The sequence below is a fragment of the Bombina bombina genome, chromosome 2 (genome assembly GCF_027579735.1).
Source record: "Bombina bombina isolate aBomBom1 chromosome 2, aBomBom1.pri, whole genome shotgun sequence".
NCBI lineage: Eukaryota > Metazoa > Chordata > Amphibia > Anura > Bombinatoridae > Bombina > Bombina bombina.
In genome coordinates, this window is record NC_069500.1 from 1,136,061,389 (window position 1) to 1,136,083,392 (window position 22,004).

General features: G+C 36.8%; 1 protein-coding gene across 1 annotated transcript in view; it reads right to left on the reverse strand.

Annotated features, from left to right (window-relative positions):
* Positions 1 to 15,142, reverse strand: part of TMEM192 (transmembrane protein 192) — a 199,214-nt gene extending 184,072 nt beyond the window's left edge. Inside the window, exons 1-3 of the mRNA XM_053703799.1 lie at positions 15,006 to 15,142; positions 2,059 to 2,205; positions 438 to 690 (exon numbers count right to left, since the gene is read on the reverse strand). Of these exons, the coding sequence (XP_053559774.1) occupies positions 438 to 690; positions 2,059 to 2,205; positions 15,006 to 15,035 (430 nt within the window). The 5' untranslated portion in view covers positions 15,036 to 15,142. The remainder of the gene's footprint in view (positions 1 to 437; positions 691 to 2,058; positions 2,206 to 15,005) is intronic.
* Positions 15,143 to 22,004: the final 6,862 nt, after the last annotated feature.

Genomic DNA, 22,004 nt, shown 5'->3' on the forward strand with positions numbered 1-22,004 from the left:
ACATGAGATAAATATACATTTTAACATGTTTAATTGTAGGGGGGGGGAATTCAACATAGTGTCTCTACTACAAGATCACAATATAATAAACTAACTTGTACATTGTTTGTTATTAATTTGTTTTGTGGTGTTTTTTTCAATTACATAAAGCAGCTACTAACACAATAAGATGAACATAACACATACAAAAATATTATTTTAGAAAGAAAGAAGTGTATAACTTCCCCACCACAATTCTCGCATGTGTCATCTCACATTTCTAAATTTTCTTATCAGTGCTTCACATGCACCTCCCTCCTATTTATGGCTTTCCTTCTCTCTCACCCAATACTTGGAATTTCGCCATCCAGCCAGGAAAAAAAAAAAAAAAGAAAGAAAGAAAGAAACTGCATCTTGTATGCTTACAATATAGTATGAATCACATGACTGTACCTCACCTGTTGACTGTATAAGTAGAGGAAATCTTTTAAGATACTCTGTGGACCGATACAGGTTAAGGTAGCCTCTACTTTTAACTTTTCGATGGTGATATTGGAGAAATCTCTCATTAAGCACATGAAACATCCAGAGTATTACTTTAGAGATGATCACAATAGTTTGAATCTGGAATGGCTTAATATATGGCTTGCATTTCTCTGTTTCTTTAGCGCAGAACAGAGCAGCTACAAATGACAAACTTACGTAGGACACCTAGAAGAAAGAAAAAAAGAAGATATAAAATAGAATTAATGGCATCTGACAATGGAAGCAGTTATCTGGACACATGCCATTACAACATTATCTATATCAATACACACACTCGAGCAATTCTGCTGCAAGAGGAGTTCTACAAACTTCAAACTACCAAGTCAACTAAGATTTTCCAGCTCTTTTCCACAGCTCTAGTACAAATCTGAATTTTAGTAAGTGCTCTACTCTTTCTTAACTTTATACACATTACCAAACTTGACAGGTGCTGTTACCTTTTTGTGGTAAGCTTCTAAAATCTTCTTAATCCATATACTCATAATAAGAGTGAAAACAGCTTACCACTGCCCAAGCACATGTTTATCAAGTCATGCTTTAGAGAAAAATGCAACATTTTGGGGAACAACTCACCCTTTGTCATGTTTGCTCTGGGGAAAAGTGCTCACTCATGGAACATCATCTCAAACACGTGTGTCTTCCACACAATCCAACATATAAGAATATGTAATAAAAAAAAAAACTGGTCCCATTCAAAAGTAAAGTCCAACCCTCAAATACTAAACAAGTCACCTCTGAACAAGAGACAGTAAACCAGAGATGTAAATGTCAATCTAGTATTGAACTCTCCACAGAAATGTAGCTCCATCTCTCTTGGTGTGGTGTGCAAAGGCCACAGTATCTGCTTCCACATTACTATTATCAAAAAAAAAGCCATAAGAATATTTCATGGCTTACTTGGAATTAGAATCAATTCAGGAAAGTTCTGCTTAGTGAAAATCATAAGTGGGCTAAAAGGGACTGTACGATCTCGAACACCAAAAGCTTTTTAAATTTCTTTCCTCTACAAGTTGCTCCTACTTAAATTACTGCACGTCTTACCCATTCTACATAAAATAATGCGTTTGCACATCAGTATTCATACTACGATACTTCATTCTTTTGGTATCCTTTCTTAAAAAGCAGCAATGCACACATGGGAGCTAGCTGAGAAATGGATGAGCCAATGACAATAGGCATCTATGTGCAGCCACCAATCAGCAGCAAGCCTACAATTTGGCATTGCTGCTCCTGAGTCTACCTAGGTATGCTTTTCAACAAATTATATGAAGAGAACAAAGCAAATTGACAAATGGCCAGGCATTTTTTTACCTAAAAATCAGCTTGGGTGTAATCAATAACCATAATTAGATAATCATATATTTATTTATTATTATTTTTTTTTTTTTGGGGGGGGGGGTATTGGGATTTCTCAATAATATTAACATGTTTAAAAATGATCTTACATCCTAATATTTCTGAAAATATGAAAAGTGAAATGAAGCAGTATAATTATAATAAAGCACCAAACAAGTATCTAAGGCATTAGCTTACTTGCACAAGCTGGAGTAGAATGGAAACACAGACGGTAGGAACAGGCTGGAAACTTGGCTTGATCTCAGACATCAGCTTCTGAGATGGCAGAAGAGGGGCATCTAGAAGGCAGTCGTCATCTGCACTCTGTGTGAGCTCCCCAGAACTCTAAATAGGGAAGAAATAGTCACATATTACATACCTGTAACATAAATCTTTTTCATTTAAAGGGACAGTATACTTTAAAATAGTTTTTCCCTTAAATGGACAGCATACTCCAATTTTCATATAACTGCATGTAATAGACAATTTATAAATAATAATATGCACAGATACTGATCTAAAAATCCAGTATAAAACCTTCTAAAAACTTACTTAGAAACTCCCAGTTTAGTACTGCTGAAAAGGTTAGGCTGGGACACCTAGTGAAAGGGTCTGGAAAGCAAAAAGAGCAGAGACACTCCCCCTTTCCCCTGCATATGAAAAGACCTTTTACACAAACAGGAGCAAGCTTGATCTGTGGACTTGGGTCTACATCTGATACTTTGGGACTTGTTTAGGAGTCTGAAAATCAGCACAATGTTATTAAAAATAAGCACAAATTGTCTAAATGTAGCCACCAATCAGCAAATGCTACCCAGATTCCGAACCAAAAATGGGCTGGCTCCTATGCTTACATTCCTGCTTTTTCAAATTGTCAGGGTACCTGTGAAATAACATTAAATAAACTACAGATGTATCCCAGAATATAATATTTCATTTTAGCTAATATCTAATTTGATATAAATGGATCTCACTACAACCCCTGCCCCTCTCCTTGCTGCTTAAGACAAGCTAGGTACAAAATGAAAACATTTGGTTGAATTAGTGAAAGCAGATTTCTTCTTCAAAGCAAGCCTTTATAAGGAGGAGTTTTTCCTATCTGTTGGCAACGGTCGCTAGGCCTGGGACTGATCTCTTTGAAGCCTAAGTATATGCAAGAGTTGATTACCCCTGCCGAGTTGAATGCATGCAAATTCCAGACGTCACGTCTATGTGAAGATTAACTAGCAGGAACACGTTTAAAATGGATTTCAAAGTTACAATTCAAAGTACAACCTATGTTTAAATTTCAATAAGGTATACCTCAGTCTTGTATAAAAATGTATATCTCCATGGATCTGAGAAATGCATTTCAAGTTTGTAATAAATTAAATGAACAACTATATAACCTTATTTTAAAGATGTATGAAACAAATAACATCTTGATTTTTCCAGGAGTATAGAGGTACACTCATCAAGAGATATACAGATATGCAGTATTTATATTAATATGGGAAGTTCAAATCCTGAGAGTTAAGATTTTAACATGTCTTAACCTATGTATTGTTGAAAGCATAGATGTTTTAAGGATTTAAAATGTCTATTCATTTCAAAATGAACAACAACATTATTTCTTTCATTTCAGACTGAGGAGAAAACGGTAAATTGTCCCATAATTTATATATAAATTGTGTTTTTCATTCACTCAAAATAACACTATCAAGAGATGTACAAAGATGTGGGCTATATTTATTTTGAAAATGAATGAGACTCCAATAAGCATATTTTAACATAGAATTGATAATATACTCGTGTTTGATCCCAAATTGTACATTTTCAATTATATTAAATGGGACATATATGTTGGCCAGATAAGTTTATTAATACAAGAAATTATAGTATAGTATATTGAATAAACATTTTAAGGTGAGATATTAAGCTGTAGCAGTATTGATAGTGAGACTGCATTTCTGGTTATCCGCTGCCCCCTCGTGGATTAAAACTGGTATGACAGCCAAAACGAGTTGACTGTTTAAAACATATGCCAAACCAAACAGCCTATAAAATCTTCAGATACCAGAGCGAATTAGAGACAAGCATCCGAGGGCCTATCAAAATCTTGTGGGAATGGTTAAAGAAAAGGAGGAGGGATTCTTTATTATTTTTTTTAATAAAGACCCAGACACACAGTAGACAAAGGACACACAGACTCAAAGAGCATATGTTTTGGAGAGGAAAATACACAGGCTTTGTGCCGAGTAGATTCTCTGCCATTTTGGGACACTTTCTTGAAAAAAGGAAGATAACAGTTTTGAGGCCTGTACCTTTGCGATATAGTGGATAAATCCTTCTTAGATGACCCACAAGAAATTCTGGAAACTGAATAATCATTTGGTTATGTGGTAACGTATGGCAGTGACTATAATTTAAAGGGCCATGATACCCAAATGTTGAAGCACATGCAGCATAGCAGAAGTGATGCAGCATAGCAGTAAAAAGCTCACTATAAAATATTACCTGAACATCTCTATGTAAAAAAGAAAGATATATTTTACCTCAAAGATTCCTCAGTAGCCACATCTCACTGTAAAGGACTTCTAAGCAGTAAATCAGTATGTCTGTCCCGGGACAGCTAAGGGAGTGAGCTTACGTGCACACTCATCTTATTTCCCTATTCAGTTTAAGGAAGTTTACTATTAAATCTCATGAGAGTTAAGTCAAATCTCATGAGATCACAGTAAAAGAGTTCATGACCTCAGCACTGCTGATGCGGATTGGCTGCTGTTCATTTCTTAATTTTTTTTTACCTGCAGCTGAGCAACAGCTGAAGTATATTTTATTTTATGCAGATGCTCAGGTGATATTTTCCTCTCCGCTTTTTACAGTTATACTGCATCAGTTTCAAGTGATTTAGCATACAAGTATTATGTCCATTTAATATTGTAAAGCAAATACATTCATTATTGCTACAGTTTAATTGAATTTAATCATTTTAAAAGGGCACTTTGAATTTTATGCTTATATCCATAGTCCTGTGTAGTCTTAGCTAGCCACATAAATTGGCTGTTTGCATTAGTAATATATATATATATATATATATATATATATATATATATATATATATAAATAAAACTAATCTAAAGAATTTAGAAATAAAAATTAATTTAAATTGTTTCGTATATACATTTTTAATTGGGGGTTTGTTTTAAAGAATAATAAATTATATTATAACCCTGCTATAAACTGACAAAATAAAGATAGAAAGGGAACAAAGAAATAATTATAATATGAGTAAATTAGAAAGTTGCATGCTCTATCTGAATCATGAAAGAAAAAAATGTGGGTTGTGTCCCTTTAATGCTGAATGATTGTATCATAAGCATCAGCTCACAAAGCACTTTCTATATTTCTCAGCTTGTGTGTGATCAAGTATTGGAACTGACTGCATTTACAATGTTTCTAGTGGGGATCCCTGCAACGCACAATTGCTCAATTAGACAAGCATGTCATAGGTTTTAGGGGGAATAAAACCAAAAGTGGCTGGGCTCTATCAATACTGTGTGACAATATTTCCGTTTTAAGGCTTGTAAGTCTCTCACCAAGAGAATGCAAAGGATTTAAGGGCCCATTCACTGTCAGGCACACAATCCTTAATGTGTAAAAAGAGGTCTAATATATTTATTGTCAGTATTAAAAATAAATAAAAACTCACATGCATATTTTTATTCAAACCTGGATATACATTTACACTCATAATTTTGACTCCAAGATGTCATAGATTACATCGTTAATGATGTTATGAAAAGCTCATGCATTCTCATGGAGGGGGGGGGGGGAGATAGATATATACATATACACACACACATTGCAAAAATGCTTTTAATAATCGCATTTGAAAAGGTGTTGTTTCTACATTATATCTGAGGGCTAGAAAAGCAAGTTTATTTGTTTTTAGAGTTAAAAGGACAGTCAACACTAAAATTATTATAGTTTAAAAAGATAATGTCTTTACAACCCATACCCCAGCTTTGCACACACAACATTGTTATATTAATATACTTTATAACATTTAAACCTCTAAAATTTCTGCCTGTTTCTAAGCCACTACAGACAGCCTCTTATCACATGCTTTTTTATTTGGTTCTTACAGCAGGAGACTGCTAGTTCATGTGGGCCATATAGATAACATTGTGCTCGCGCCCCTGGAGTTATTTAGGAGTCAGGACAACACAGCACTAATTGGCTAAAATGCAAGTCAATAGATAATAAATAAAAAGTCATGTGATCAGGGGGCTGTCAGAAGATGCTTAGATACAAGGTAATCACAAAGGTAAAAAGTATATTAATAAAACTGTGTTGGTTATGCAAAACTGGGGAATGGGTAATAAAGGGATTATCTATATAATAACAATTATATTGTAGACCGTCCCTTTAATAAAACAGTCATAAAATAATATTACAAGAAACCATAAAGGTTTTTTTCCTTTCTGAAACCAGTATTATCAGGCTAGACAAAAAAAAAAAATATCGGATGAGGAGCACAAAGAAGAGTACTCAGCTCTGAAATAGGTCTAGCTTTGGGCAAAGCCATTAGCACTACAATCTAAGGCATGCAGACACTTTGTACAAAACTTCAAACGGGTGAATCTGCAGAACCAAAATTTAGATCACAAAGAAGAATGAGATTTTTGAAGAAAGGGCAAATTCTTTCTAGGGCCTAAATATTTAATAATATATCTCATAGCATCAGGATGAAAGGCAATTTAAAAAAAATCTTTTTTTAAGTTTCAGGAAAGTAATCAATAAACCCACATAAATTTGCAGAAGAGTTTTTCTGGTAAACTGCACAGCATTAGTCAAAGGTGGATCAATTTGTAATATAGCATTACCTTTATTAGTGTGTAAAGACAGATAGATAGCTGATAGACAGGTAGATACATTGATAGATAGATAGATAGATAGATAGATAGAATAGATAATTGTTCTCTAAAATATAGCAGGGAGCCCACTGTATTGAGTCATACAACAGTTGAGCATGCTAAAAGTAGGTAAGGTTACAAGGGTGTCACAACTGTTGCTTCTACAATGAACCAAAGGTAAAGGAGTAAAATTCAATACTCCAAACATACTGTAAGTGATAGCTTAAAGGGAATCTATTCCTTACGGCAATTTAATAAAGGTTTGACAAAAATATTGTGTAACCAAAATGCCATTTGATATAGTGATGCATAATATGGTGACACTTTAGAAATAGAAGATACAATGCTTTTTCACTAGGGATGATGACATTAAATGTTTAGATTACCCAGAGGACAAGCAATTTCAATTGAAAATGTTGTTCAAAATTATATATACGTTACATATACACACATAGAAAAAAAACTATAAAAAGTAAGCTACATATTTGCATAACTTTATATCAGATGCCAAATGTATCCTTCTATCAGAACACATCTGCTGCTACAAGAACATAACTACAATGTAAAGAATAACTCTCTGGCTGAGGTACAAAGAGTGTTCAGTATCAATTACTGGAGGAGCAAATGAAATGTATTGGAGGGCAGCAGTTTGGTCCATGGGCCTTAAAGGGACAGTATACACCTTTTAATTACAATACATTTGTCATGTTGCTATAGAATAAATTTATGGGCCGCGTCTTAACATTTATTTTTTAAACAAACTAACATATTTTTCACCAGGCAAACTACACCCTTCACTTGCCTCATTTGGAGAAGCATGAGCCTGCTGCGGACAAGTTAGCCATGGTCAAAATGTTAGTATAAACTGCATGCTTTAGAGATGTTATCAGCTAAACACAATTAGGGATATATATCAGTTCTGACAATTAAAAAGGCACAATTTTCAAAGCTAAATTAAATGAAAAGGGGCAAAATAAATAATAAAAGTATATTGCAAAGGTGTTTACTGTCCCTTTAAGTAGAACAACTCAGATTTTAATCCCAAGGTTCTAGAAGCATATCCATGGCAATGGGAATTCTCTTTTACTGTAAGCACAAGGAAAAATATGCGTAAGACAACACATCAATGTGGTAATGTGAGTAAATGAATGCTGTGTAATAAATTCCTTAAAAAATTGGCCATGCTTAATTTTTCGATATTAAAAAAGGGACATGAAACCAAATGTTTTTCGTTCATGATTCAGATAGAGAATAACATTTCTAAAACAACATTACAATTTACTTCTATTATCTATTCTGCTTCATTCTTTAGATATCCTTTGTTAAAGAAAGAGCAATGCACATGGATGAGCCAATCACACAAGGCATCTATGTGCAGCCACCAATCAGCAGCTACTGAGCCTATTTAAGATTAACAGATATCGATTTAGCAAATATAGTTTGAATCCATTACTGTGTCTGACAGCTTCAATATTCTAGAGGCAACGCTGAGGCCTATGCCTCCAAAGCCCCCCCCCCCCCCCCTTGCGGAGTGCGTCTCTGATGCAGTGCACTACCAAGTGTGTGCTGTACTTACTGTGCCATAAAATTGCATGCTCTACCTGAATCATGAAAAAAGAAAAAAAAATGGGTTTTTATATCCCTTTAGGTTGTCATTTGCTTTTACTACACTATCTTACTAAAATATTTAAGTTAGCATATTGTCTTTACTTGTGCAGTTCAAACTTGCAGACTAATAATTAGTTGCAGAACTAATAATCCCATATAATAATCTATATTATTCAATGACATATTGAATATCACGAAGATCGTAGGACCAATAGTAGCTCTAACTGGCATTATAATAAATTTAAAAATTACTTGACTAACACTTTTCAACTATATAATCCCTATGATGATGTGCACAATAACAATGAGATCCATAAAACACAGAAATCAGCACTCAATTGAGTTCGATATAGATAAAATACTACATTGAGTATTGGAATATCCCGCAATTGGAATTAATGCCGGACGTACAAGATGTTATTTTTGTACAAGGATATGCAAACAATGGTGATGACAGTAGTAGACTTTTAATATGATCTTGGAATAATCAATCACAATGTCATAGTCCACCTTAATGACAAATCTAAGCAAACTTAATAATCCACCTTATCAGTTCATGAGCAGACTTAATGAATGCGCTATTTGGATTAGCTTTCAAGATGACGGACAGTACGTCCTCCTATTAGAAAATTACAGAGGCGGAACTTCCGGTTTATACCGGGTATATATCCTCAGAGAACGGGCAGCTTGCCGCCTTTGATAAAGCCCAGAAGAGTGAAACGCTTCTTGGGGGCTCCTTTTTTAACAGAAGGATTGGAGTAGTTGTTGCTCATACCAGCTGAGTTAATATTTATTACTAATTATAGCGTCTGGTTTCCCAGTGACCTGGGTGAACCGTTTCCTGTGGCTGTGGTTAGCACTATTATATAGTATTCACCAGAACGCTTATATTGAACCTTTAGCGAATAATTACACTTAGTTGATGCCTAACACTTAATCACAGATAAGAGCTAATACACTTTATAATTGTAACTAACACTACCATGATTAATATCTAAGATATAAGTTTGAGAACCAGTTGGCCATATCAGGCACTTGCTGTATCCATTAACTGCAGCGACAAACAATATTGTTTTTATTGATAACCTTTGTCTGGTAGCGCAGTTGATATTTACATTTAGCAAGCTGGTTGTAAAGTGGAACCGGCGAATACAATATACTATAGCCAAATAGCTACATTACCTGTAGCGATAACAAACACTATTACTATAGTTAACACTTGCCCGATAACGAACGGTACCGACACTTAACATACGGGTGGTACAAGTACAATTATCAGACTCAATATATCATAACACAATAGTTACAACAACTGTAGCGTTAACTATTTATTTAAACGGCAACTGCATTTAATCTTTCACACCAGCAAGCTGGTAGTAAATTGTAACCGACGAATATAATATACCTTAGCATACTAGCTACAACTACTGTAGTGATTACAAATGTTGTTACTATTGGAAACATTTGCCTGGTAATGAGTGGCACCAATACTTAGTAAACTGGTGGTAGAAGTGCAACTTATGGACACAATATATCATATGATAATAGTTACAATAACGGCAGTGTTAACAATTTTATTTAAACTGCAGCAACATCCAATACTGTGCATCTGAAGCATTTGCATACATAAAATAACATAAACACTATGGTTATGTTATGACTCCTAGAACGATCTAATGATCTCAGTGATTATTACTTTAAAATACATGTGTTAAAGCATTACACTATCAACAGATCAATAGTGTCCTTATTACTATACCTGGCCTGTTCCATACGGTCAGTGAATTACCATAATGGTGTTTGGATTATTGCCTAAAACACTCACATTTATGGGACAGTAGCTATCTATTATGAATTAATATATTATACTACACTCCCTGAATTAAAGGAGATCTTTAAAGGGACAGTATACTGTAAAATAGTTTTTCCCTTAATGTGTTTACAATTGCTTTTTTTACCAACTGCAGAGTAAAAAATGTATGAAAATTAGCTTTTTAAGGCTTATTTGTGTATATTAAAGCTCTGATTTTGTGTTTTGAAGCCACAACCTAATAAAATAGGTTGAGCTTGTAGGTATAATCGGATCTCATTACTGTATCACATTGTGCACATATACTTGCTTCTTTATCTTATATCTGTCCTTAAAACAATCACCAATACTTTGAGAGAACAATGGAAAATCAACATTTTATTACCTTATCTCTGCTTTATCACACTGGGAGTGTAATTTCTTCTGCTGGCTGTGTTTACAAAGCTTATCTATAGCTGGTACGCGCGGCCACAAACTTTCAGAATAGGTGGGGATACCACATGCTAAATTAACAATTTCAAATGCCAATATAAGGGTAAAGGAGCTACTTGTAAACAATTTAATACACTCCAGCAGGTAAAGTGGATCATTGGGAACAAATTAAAGGGGAGAAAATTTTTGAGTAAACTGTCCCTTTAAGATATTTCAGCATAACCATATTTTGCTGTAACTATACGTATGACTTCTTAATTTGTGAAGCCATAATTATTGTGTGATTCTATATTATTCAACCAACAACAATTGTTGTATACATATGAACCCCTGCCTTTTATTTAAACCCTTATCAATCTAGAGGCTATCATACCTCAGAGGCCCACTAAACTACATAGATTAAGGGTTACTATTATTCAACTACTCCATCCATGGTTTTAATCTCTCACCCACTTTATAATACATTATTAAAAGTTATGTTTTAATGGAGTTGTTTGTTATTTCTGCCTAGTAGTCAGGGCAGCGAGTGCTATATTCGCATTCTTTAGTGGGAATTCTCTCTTCATTCCCTTGTTCTTTGTTGATTGGCAATGCTTGACTACCTGCATTGTATTCGCTCATTTTTACTCATTGATGCAAAGGGATTGACACTTAAACAGCAATAGAAATGTGACAGTTCTTCCTATAACCTTTGTTATTATGTCCTTGGAATTTTATTGTTGTTGTCATAGGTATGAATCTAGTACTTGTTTTTTCTATATATCCTGGGTCCATAAGTGGCGCTTTTTGTCCTTCACACAAGTGAACCTGCAGTAAGGATTATTCAAGCAGCGGTCATCAGACAAATGCCTCCCTGTCATGTTCTCCCTCTTAGGTGGAGAATTTCAGTTTCCTTGGTCTATTCCGACAGGAGAGATTGACAGCTCCTGTCGCGCTTGATTTGGTGTGCATGGGCAGGGGTCGGGTTGCACACAAGCGCTCGTGCGCAATGGTAAATGTGGGCAGCGTATTGCTGCCTGCCAGGGAGAAGGTGATCAGAAAGGGGCAAATATTTACGCCCCTGTCCCCCAGTGAATAATAAACCGAGCTCTATTTGTTAAATATATGTTGGTTGGTCCAAGAGTAGCCACTATTGTTAGGAAACTTAATTTCTCCTCCTTGAAGCAGACTGATATCTGTAGGGGATAGTGACACTCTTAAGATTTGAAATTAGAGGTTACTTTAAACTTGTATATATTGACTGCAGACAAGCATTACATTTTCCATGTATTATTGCATTTGCATTGGCATGAGCATGTGTGAATGTGTAGATTGCTCTTCTGTTAGCCAATATAACTATGTATGTACTTCTATTTGTGTATTTGCATGGCAAATGTTAACACTTTCTCTGTTATGCTTTAATTCTTAAACCTCAATTAAAAAAAATATATATATATATACAGTATATATAATAATAATATATTTACATAAGAGCACACCAAGTCAGGGACAGAGCATGCAATTTTAAGCAACATTCTAATTTATTCCTATTATCAAATTAATTTTCTTCATTCTCTTGTTATGTTTATTTGAAAAGCAAGAGTGTAAGTTTAGATGCCGGACCATTTTTGGTGAACAAACTGGGTTGTCCTTGCTGATTGGACAGCACCAATAAACAAGTGCTGTCCATGGTTCTGAACCAAAAAATGTGCTGGCTCCTTAGCTTAGATGCCTTCTTTTTCAAATAAAGATAGCAAGAGAACAAAGACAATTTGATAATAGGAGTAAAATAGAAAGTTGCTTAAAATTGCATGCTCTATCTTCATCATGAAAGAAAAAATTTGGGTTCAGTGTCCCTTTAACCCTTTGAGTGCTAATGAAGGCTCTGAGCCGTCACAGAGTTTCCCACTCTGGTGCTAATGACGGCTCAGAGCCGTCACTAGCACTCTCCCATCTTGAGGGAGATCTGTGGGCTCCTACCACGGCAATCGTGCCTGTAGAGTGACAGGCATCGCCGGTCTTCCCGTTTTGCGTGGTGACGTCACGCGCAATAACATGATGACGTCACCACGCAACTTTATTTATACTTAACAATGTTAAGTATAGGAGCAGGGGGCATGCTGCTTAGAAGCCTGTATCTCAGGCATCTAAGCAGCTACAGACCCCCAAGACCCACCATTGGAAAGGTAATCGCCTAACCTCTCCAACAGTGTCAGTCTTGGGGGTCTGAAAAAAAAAATGTATTCAAAAAATAAAAAACTTTAAAAAATCTTAGCACCCAGGTGGGAAAGTGCTTAGCACTCAAAGGGTTAAGTACAACTCGTACTTACAAACGGAGAAAATAGAGCTTTATCGCCAATCCTTCTTTCCAGGATAACTTAAAATACTCAAAATCCAATTGTCAGAAGGACAGAAAGTGATGTGAAATTTTCTGAAAAGGGGCACAGATAGAAAAACAAACTTTTCCCTATGCTATCCAAAACTAAAAAAATGTTTGGCTAGAGTTTCACCTAAAAAAAAAGTGCCTGTTCCAACTTACATACAAATTCAATTTAAAAAACAAACCTACAGAACCTATCTTGTTTGTAACCTGGGGACTGCCTGTACTTCCAATAGCAAAAATGCATCATGTAAAAGATATTATTGTTTCAGTGGCATATGCACATATGCTACACATGACTAAAGGATCAGGAGTCTAACAATATACCTGCTCCAAGAGCCGTCAGTGGTGCGTTTTGCATCAGTGAAGAGTTTATGTCATAAAGTGTGGTGCTTGAATGCTTGTGCAGGTGACACCCACATCATATGTTTGAATGATGCTAAAAAACACTAATAGTTTTTGCTACAAGCATTTTTGTTTAAGAAATTATATTGCATAATGTTTCTATTTAAAACTTAAAGGGACAGCATACACCAATTTTAATTTAACTGCATATAATAGACACTACTATAAAGAGTAATATGCACAGAAATGGATATAAATATCCAGTATAAAATCATTAAAAAAAAAAAAAAAAAAAAAAAAAAAAAAAAAAAAAACTTACTTAGAAGCTCCCAATTTAACACTGTTAAAGGGACACGCAACACAATTTTTTTCATTCATGATTCAGATAGAGCATGCCATTTTAAGCAACTTTCTAATTTACTTATATTATCAATTTTCTTCATTCTCTTGGTATCTTTATTTGAAATGCAAGAATGTAAGTTTAGATGCCGGCCCATTTTTGGTGAACAACCTGGGTTGTTCTTGCTGATTGGTGGATAAATTCATCCACCAATAAAAAAGTGCTGTCCACAGTTCTGAACCAAAAAAACAGCTTAGATGCCTTCTTTTTCAAATAAACATAGCAGGAGAATGAAGAAAAATTGATAATAGGAGTAAATGAGAAAGTTGCTTAAAATTGCATGCTCTATCTGAATCGAGAAAGAAAAAATTTGGGTTCAGTGTCCCTTTAATGAGGTCAATCTGGAACCCCCACTGAAAGGGGCTGATAGCAGACCCCCCTACCCCTGCAGATAAATAGATGCATTATACAAACAGAAGCAATGTGAAGTCTGTGAATATCTAAAACTTTGGGGCTTGGTTAGGAGTCTGAAACTCAGCACAATGTTATTTAAAAATAAGCAAAACTATACAGTGTTACAAAAACACTCTCATATATAAATGGATCATCTCTAAAACACATTTATGCAAAGAAAATCGAGTTTACAATGTCCCTTTAAATGCAGCCAGACTCATTTATATATTCGCCTTTCTATCCCTTTAACAAACTAAGCACTACACTTGCAGAAGTTGCTGGGCAACAAGCACTGCTTTGAAGAGAACTGGCAAGTCACGTGACACAAGGGGAAATGTCACAAGACCAGCATTCATGCTAACGCTCCGGGGTTACTGTCATCCAAATACCTAACGTATCCGGTGATTAACCCATTGATTGTGCGAGCGATGAGATATGGACAGCTAATGAGTTTTACAAATATGGCAACAAATATACATTAGCTGTATGTAAGAGATTAATTGAGATCTTACTGCCTAGTGCCTTGGTATGTAATTATTGCAAATGTTATACAGCTACATGACAAGTACTAGAGTAAAACAATAAAGAGACAATAAAACAATAAAGATCTCAAAATTATAATCTAAGCATCATTTTAAAACAATATATGAACAGGGAGCTTGTTGACTGATGATACAATACTAAATTGTAATGCATAGAAAGTAAAATCTTTACAAACTCAAAATATGTTTACCTCAGGAAGTAATGTATGTCTTTTAAATAAAGTTGGGGTTGGCATGTTACACAAAAAAATAAGGATACTGAAAATGGTTAATATGAATCAACTGGCTCCTTAAATGCAGCATCCACACTGACTGAACAGACAAGCTGACAGCACAGAGGATCACGTGACCTACTTACATCTAGTAGCAGCCGCTGATTCCCTGCCATTCTCCTACCGTCATATTCCAGCTCTAGCTGCAGCTCAGGCTCCTATAATTATTATTCCTTTCTCTAAACTCTTACAGCCCTCCCCTTCCTTGCTACATGTGTATTTCCTGTTCCCTGTAAACGATTCCTCTGCACATCAGTTCTGCTGTCCAATAGATGCTCATTTAGCTGCAGAGGGCGTAGCAAACATTACCAAAGGGGAGGTGATAACGTGTTGTGGTTTAGCACATAAACCCCACGTGTCACAGAGGTAGCTGCTCTAGGATGTGCACTGTTAAGAGATAGAATACGTGAAAGCGTCAAATAATTTGAGTGGGGGTGTGGTAAATGTATGTTTCTCAGATCTGTTGTGGGGTGACGATGATGTAGTCTTGTAATTTACTATTGAAATCGAGTTCTAAATTATTTTCCGCCCATACAGCATTATTGTACTTCAAAAAATGTGTACGGGGTTCAAACTATGGCTACAAGATACCACTGTTTGTATCTTCAGGAACAATATAGGAGACATATTTTGGATAGGGTGACCACATATTCAAACTGCCATTCAGGGACGCCCCCCCCCCCCGGGCCGCCCCCCCCCCCCCCTCTGGACCGCAACCCCCCCCCTAGGGCCGCCCCCCCCTCTGGACCGCAACCCCCCGGAATGTGATGTATAGGAACCGGCCATTTTTGGTTGAGAACCTGGGTTACGATTGCTTATAGATGGGTAAATGTAAGCCTCCAATAAGCAAGAACTATCCATGGTGCTGAACCTAAAATGGGCTGGCTGCTAAGATTTACATTCCTGCTTTTAAAATAAAGATAGCAAGAGAACAAAGAAAAATTTATAATAGGAGTAATTTAGAAAGTTGCCTAAAATGGCATGCTCTAACTGAATCATGAAAGAAAAACATTGGGTTTAGTGTCCCTTTAACAATGTGATTAAATGATGGGCTATGCTATTAATACATTGTTTTTAATGAGTTCTCATACTTTCCACAACCTGCTTAATACCTTTTATGTTAAACTTGCATTACTGGGGTTCTTGCAATAACTGCTTCCTTTACAGCAACTATATACACACACAAAAAAATTTATATTATAAGTTCCAAAATCAAAAGTGTGTTTTATACACATACACAATCAACTGTTATTATGACAGATGTATATTAAGTAATAAGTTAACAAAACAGCTAAACTATATCAGCTCTAGTTTAAAGAGGAAGAGAAATTGCTCCTTTAGGTTTAGTTTTAATATGAAACAAACAGCAATCCAATCTAAAGGGCTGAGCTTGCAGGGAGAGCAATCCTTGTTATCTCAACTATCTCTAAACAAATAACTTTTTTTTTTTAAAGCCCCCCTTGGCAATGGCAATTTCAACTAACAGACTACACTACAACATAACATACATAGTGCCAATGTGCCATATGTCAGTGTTTAAATAAGGAAGAAATGTGTTTATACACATTTTGAACCCCTACAAGTATTGTAGGGGTTCAAAATGTGTATAAACACATTTCTTCCGTATTTAAACACACCTTTTGCACTATAACCCTTTGTCCTGCTAGAAATACTACATGCAAAATTGAGTGTATGCAATAAAGCAGGGCACGTTGTGACAAAAATGTATGTGCTACTGCTTACACACAAACTGGACATTGCGATGTACATACCAGGGAGGCACATGCAGTTACACATACATGCACAGTGCCTGATGATGAATATACACAAAAAAAATATCAAATGCAATTGCTAACACACTGAGAAAGGTATACTGCAAGGAGCAACAAACTATTTATATAAACCACAGGCTGTAAAACGATCTGCCTTGGATACCTGCGCTATGTGTAAAATAAACAACTACAAACAGTAACTAACAAGCCCTGTGATAATCATGATATGTCACATACACACACACCTGGCGATTGTGGTGAATTGAATGCAGATAGATGTGACAGTCTGACTGCACGCTCTCCTCCTTGTCGGGCCGGCTCAGCTGGGCTCCAGTCCAAAATCTCTAGGGCAGCACGGCAGTGTCAGTGACAGCACTCCTCCACCGGTCTCTCTCGAGTCTCGACTCCGTCCACTCCACACACATTGTTGCACTCGCATTATATAGACAGGTAGTGTATAGAGTAGCCTACAGATAGAGGCTAGAGCTAGACTACACAGAGCCGCACGTGGCGGCAACTAGAGGGGGCGGATCGGGGTCCAGGGAATCGTGGGGATATATACATAATAAATTAATACACAATTAAATTAATATCCGGAAGGAAGCAGCCCTCTCAACTTACTGGCCAGGTAGCCACTGGCGGGCGGCGCCGGTGCCTCTGTCTGCAGCCTGCTCTGGAATTTGGCCCCCTGTGATGATGTAGTCTAGACTCTAGGAGCCTGGAGGAGTCTCACCAGTCACCACCACTCTTACGTGCGCTGCGGGAAGCCTGCACCTTGCTGCCCTAGAGTCTTAATGCTGTCAGACCTCTCACTGAGTCAATCCGCTCGCGCTGCTGTCAGTGCTGTCAATGCTGTCAGAGTGTCAGTTTCAGGAGTCCGGGACAATGTATGAAGGTGCCCGGGACCCGGGACAGACCTTTAAAATGCGGGACTGTCCCGGGCAATACGGGACACGTGGTCACCTTAATTTTGGAGTGTAAAACCCTGTTTTCCCCATAGATTTTTTAAAGGTCATGATTTACACATGAGCTATGGTCACTTACATTGATACATTGTATGAAACCCTCAGCCAACATTGCTTATATACATTTCAGCAACATTGTTTATATACATTTCAGTATGTTTTTATAAATGTGTTACTATACAGACTTAAAGGGACCATGCAGTACCAACTGTACAAAGCCCTTACTTAAAGGTACAGCTCTCCTTATGCTCACACAGTATTAAAGAGACAGGCGCACACAACCCACACAACAATTAGAGGGATATGAAACCCAAATTGTTTCTTTCACGATTCAGATATGGCATGCAATTTTAAGCGACTTTTTAATTTACTCCTATTATCAGTTTTTCTTTGTTCTCTTGTTATCTTTATTTGAAAAGCAGGACCATTTTTTTGTTCAGCACACTAGGTAGCGCTTGCTGATAGGTGGTTACATTTAGCCACCAATCTGCAAGCGCTACCTAGGTGCAGAACCAAAAATTGACTTGTTCCTAAACTTATATTCCTGCTTTTCAACTAAAGATACAAAGAAAATGAAGAAAAATGGATAATAGTAGTAAAGTATAAAGTTGCTTAAAATTGCATGCGCTATCTGAATCATGAAAGGAAATGTTTGTTTTATATCCCTTTAAAGGGGCAACTCATGCCACAAACACAGTCTTAAAGGGACCCTAAACACCTGTTTTAATATATTAAATATTTTTTTTTATAAACTATTTATTGATTTGTATGTTTATTATTTTCTTACTTTTTTATCCTTGTCTTGTGCATATATATTGCTTTCTCAGTTGTGTACATAAACCACAGCCTACTGAATGTGATGGTCGCCATATTGTAACATACATTCCAGACGTGTCACGTGATGTGCGCTCCAGTATCCATTACTGCAGGAGCATTAGAATAACAGTAATTGCTGAATCTATGAAGCTCATTCTCAGAACCCTCGTGAGCGAGCGTTATACATTCAGTGGAGCCGTTTTTCACTGTATGACAGCTGTGTGAGAGGACCGGCTTGTCAGTGATCCGTGATCATCGATTATCACAACTTTTCTCTCAAGAATATTTTATCTATGAGGTTGTAAAAATCTCCTTATGCTTACTTTTTACCACACAGTTAAAAAATTGTTTCTTTTAAAAATTATTATTTTAACTGCATCTCTTAAAGGGGACTTGAAGTGCATCGATTTTGAGTTCTATCATTGTGATTATACACATTCTAAAACGTTACACCATAAAAGTATTGAATTTAAATACAAGGTATATTTACAATATTTTATTTTATTTGAATAATTCTGTATTTTTTCTCTTTGGTTATTTTTACTTATGTGAGCGCGATGTCTGCATGTATGTGTGCTCATAGCAATAAGCACAGACTTCCGGATTGGTGCACATCACTTTCCCCAAGGTCTGCACAGATTCAGAACGGAGCAGTATCACAACATATGTAAATAAATAAAAAAAATTGGAACACATATATAAAAAAAAATAATAATGCGATTTGACTTTTCATAATTAAAACAGCCTTATGAATAAAAAAAAACCATAAACCCAATTGACAAGTGTTTAATGTCCCTTTAATGAAACAGATCACAGTATGTGCACACATACAGGGCTAGATTACAGTTGGATCTTAAAATAGCGTTTATGCGAAGCCGTAAATTGGGATTAAAAATTGAAAGTAGAAACATCTCTTGCTCTCACTATTTATGGGTTAGTGTATATTATCACAAATGGATTTTCTATGATATAGTGTTCGCACTACATCATTTGCGCGCTCAAAGGCCTGCTTAGGCTGTGATGTCATTAATTGAGGGGATAAGAACCCCTTTTTTAATTAAAACAGACTAATTAAAATGGTGACATCCATTAATGTGTTGGATAACCACTTAGAACGACTGCATATTAACACATCTACCATGTGCATATGCATACACAGAATTTATTTATAGGGTCATCACAAGAAAGAACAATAATCACTTTTTAAATTATACTTACATCTTTAGCAGAGTTTAAAATGATCGCTGGAGTGCACATATGGTAGACACCGTGGCCATGTTTTTATGGACACTTATGATTTATACATAATGCAGGGTATGCAAAGGGAAACAAGAATAGTGATCTCCAGCCCTCAATATATGTGTGCTGTCCAGGGGAGCAATGCTTGTTATGATTTGCACACCGTGAAAAATGGGTATCTCAGAAAACTGCTAGGAAACTAGTACACTGAACAAACGTCATGTTGGAGACTACCATATAAGCATGTGCGCGCATTATGATTACACGTTAAACATTGTGGAGGCATTATGTAGTTTACTAACAAACAACTGTTTAGACAGCAATTATGGGTGCCATACTTTAGAATAATTTATTTACATTGTGGATGCGAAAATTACAAAATGAACATCAATAAAATACAGAAATATCTTCCTGTGTTTAATGAAGGATCAGACTGCTTCTTTGGTATACTAAACTTGACTTGTTTTATGTCTTCTCTTTCGGATTTTCCCTGCATTTGGTGACTAATTGGACTGCTTTTAGGTATCTGACCCTTGGCTTGTCTTCAGACTGTTCTCCTGTTTCCAGTCTGTTACAACTTCTGGTATTTCCAGTGTCACCAAGCTGTCACTCCAGTATCCTTCTTCAGTACCCTAGCCCTGCAGAGTGCGCATTCAAAGCACCAGTATCCTGATCCAGTACCAAGTATTGCAGAGGGCATCTGCCAAGCACCATTTTTCTGCTTCAGTATGCAAACCATGTGAAGGGTGTCTGCCAAGCACCAGTATCCTGCTCCAGTACTCAAGACCTGCAGAGTGCGCCTTCCTTAGCCCAGTATCCTGCTCCAGTACCAAGTCTTGCAGAGGGCATTTGCCAAGCAGCAGTATCCATCTCCAGTACTCAAGTCTTGCAGAGGGTGTCTGCCAAGCACCAGTATCCTGCTTCAGTCCTAGGCCCCTGAGTGGGCACATAAGTTCCAGTGCTTGGCCCTAGAGTGGAAACTCATGTCTTTGACCCTTAAGTGGGCACTCCTGTCTCTGGCCTTCAAGTGCACACTCCAGCCTTGGCACTCCTGTCATTGGTCCTCAAGTAGACACTCCAGTATTTGCCTTAGAGTGGGCACTCCTGTCTTCGGTCCTCAAATGGGCAATCCATTCCTTGGTCCTAGAGTGGGCACTCCAGTTCCTAGCACTGGAGTGGGCTCTGCTTCTAACTTCAGCTCCAGTGTGGCCCCCAAGTGGGCACTGCTCCTGACTTCGGTTTCCAAGTGGGCATTATTGCATCCTATCCTGTTTCCAGAATCCAAACCTTTTTCCTGTACGATACACCTACCTTATCTGTCTCTTTGCTACCATGCTTAAAAAATGGTAATTCTTCAAAGAAGCCCATTCCACTAGCCCCTTTTAGTGCTCTAAGTCTGACACCTCTACACATGAGCCCCAAACCCCTGAACCCACTCTGTTAAGTGTAGCAGATAGTTTGGTAAGACTGGTGAGCCCCTGTGTAAGCACTGTGGTCAGGACTCAGGAGGTATTTTTATCTTTACCGGGACTCTTTCTAGATGATGGGGAACACCTAAAGTTGGATTTAACAGCTTCATTTTAAAAGCCAATTATTAGTGTATAACTGTTTTTTCCCTCTGTATTGTAGAGGTTAGTTTATTGTATATTATAAGCATCATACATGTTCTGAATATTATCTTGGAAAAAACAGCCTAGAGTTATATGCAATATCACCATAAAATATATGCCTCAGAAATAACAGCCTTGAGTTTTATGGACACATCACCATAACATATGTTGGTTAGATAAATGCCTTAGAAACACCAGCCTTGAGTTATACGATAGCATCAGTATGGCATTATGTCAATATTTTTTATAATCAAATTTTTTATAATTGTTTCCCGGTAATTGGAAATCCCTGTAAGTTCAACATTCCTTGTTAATATCTCAAGCACAGAGCAATATAATCAGGTAGGTGCAAAGTTAATCAATGAAATGTTATTTAGGAAAGTAATGGAGGTAGTGAACATGTATCCATGTTAATATCCCAAACACAGAGGGGGGTAGTTATCAACGTGTCAACTTTCCTGCCTTCGCCCAATACGCCTGCCTAAGCTCGCCTCACATCGCCTCCGCGGACCTGAAAATTTTGCCTAAGTTATCAAATAAAGCTGTCAAAAAGCCGTGGGGCGATGAGCAGCGGACTGTGAGAGTTATCACTCATCCGATCTCGCTGCTCTTCGGCTTTTTCCCAGCTTTATTGCTAGCCTGTCACTAAGCACTCACACTAAACTGCACTGTTCTACCCCCTA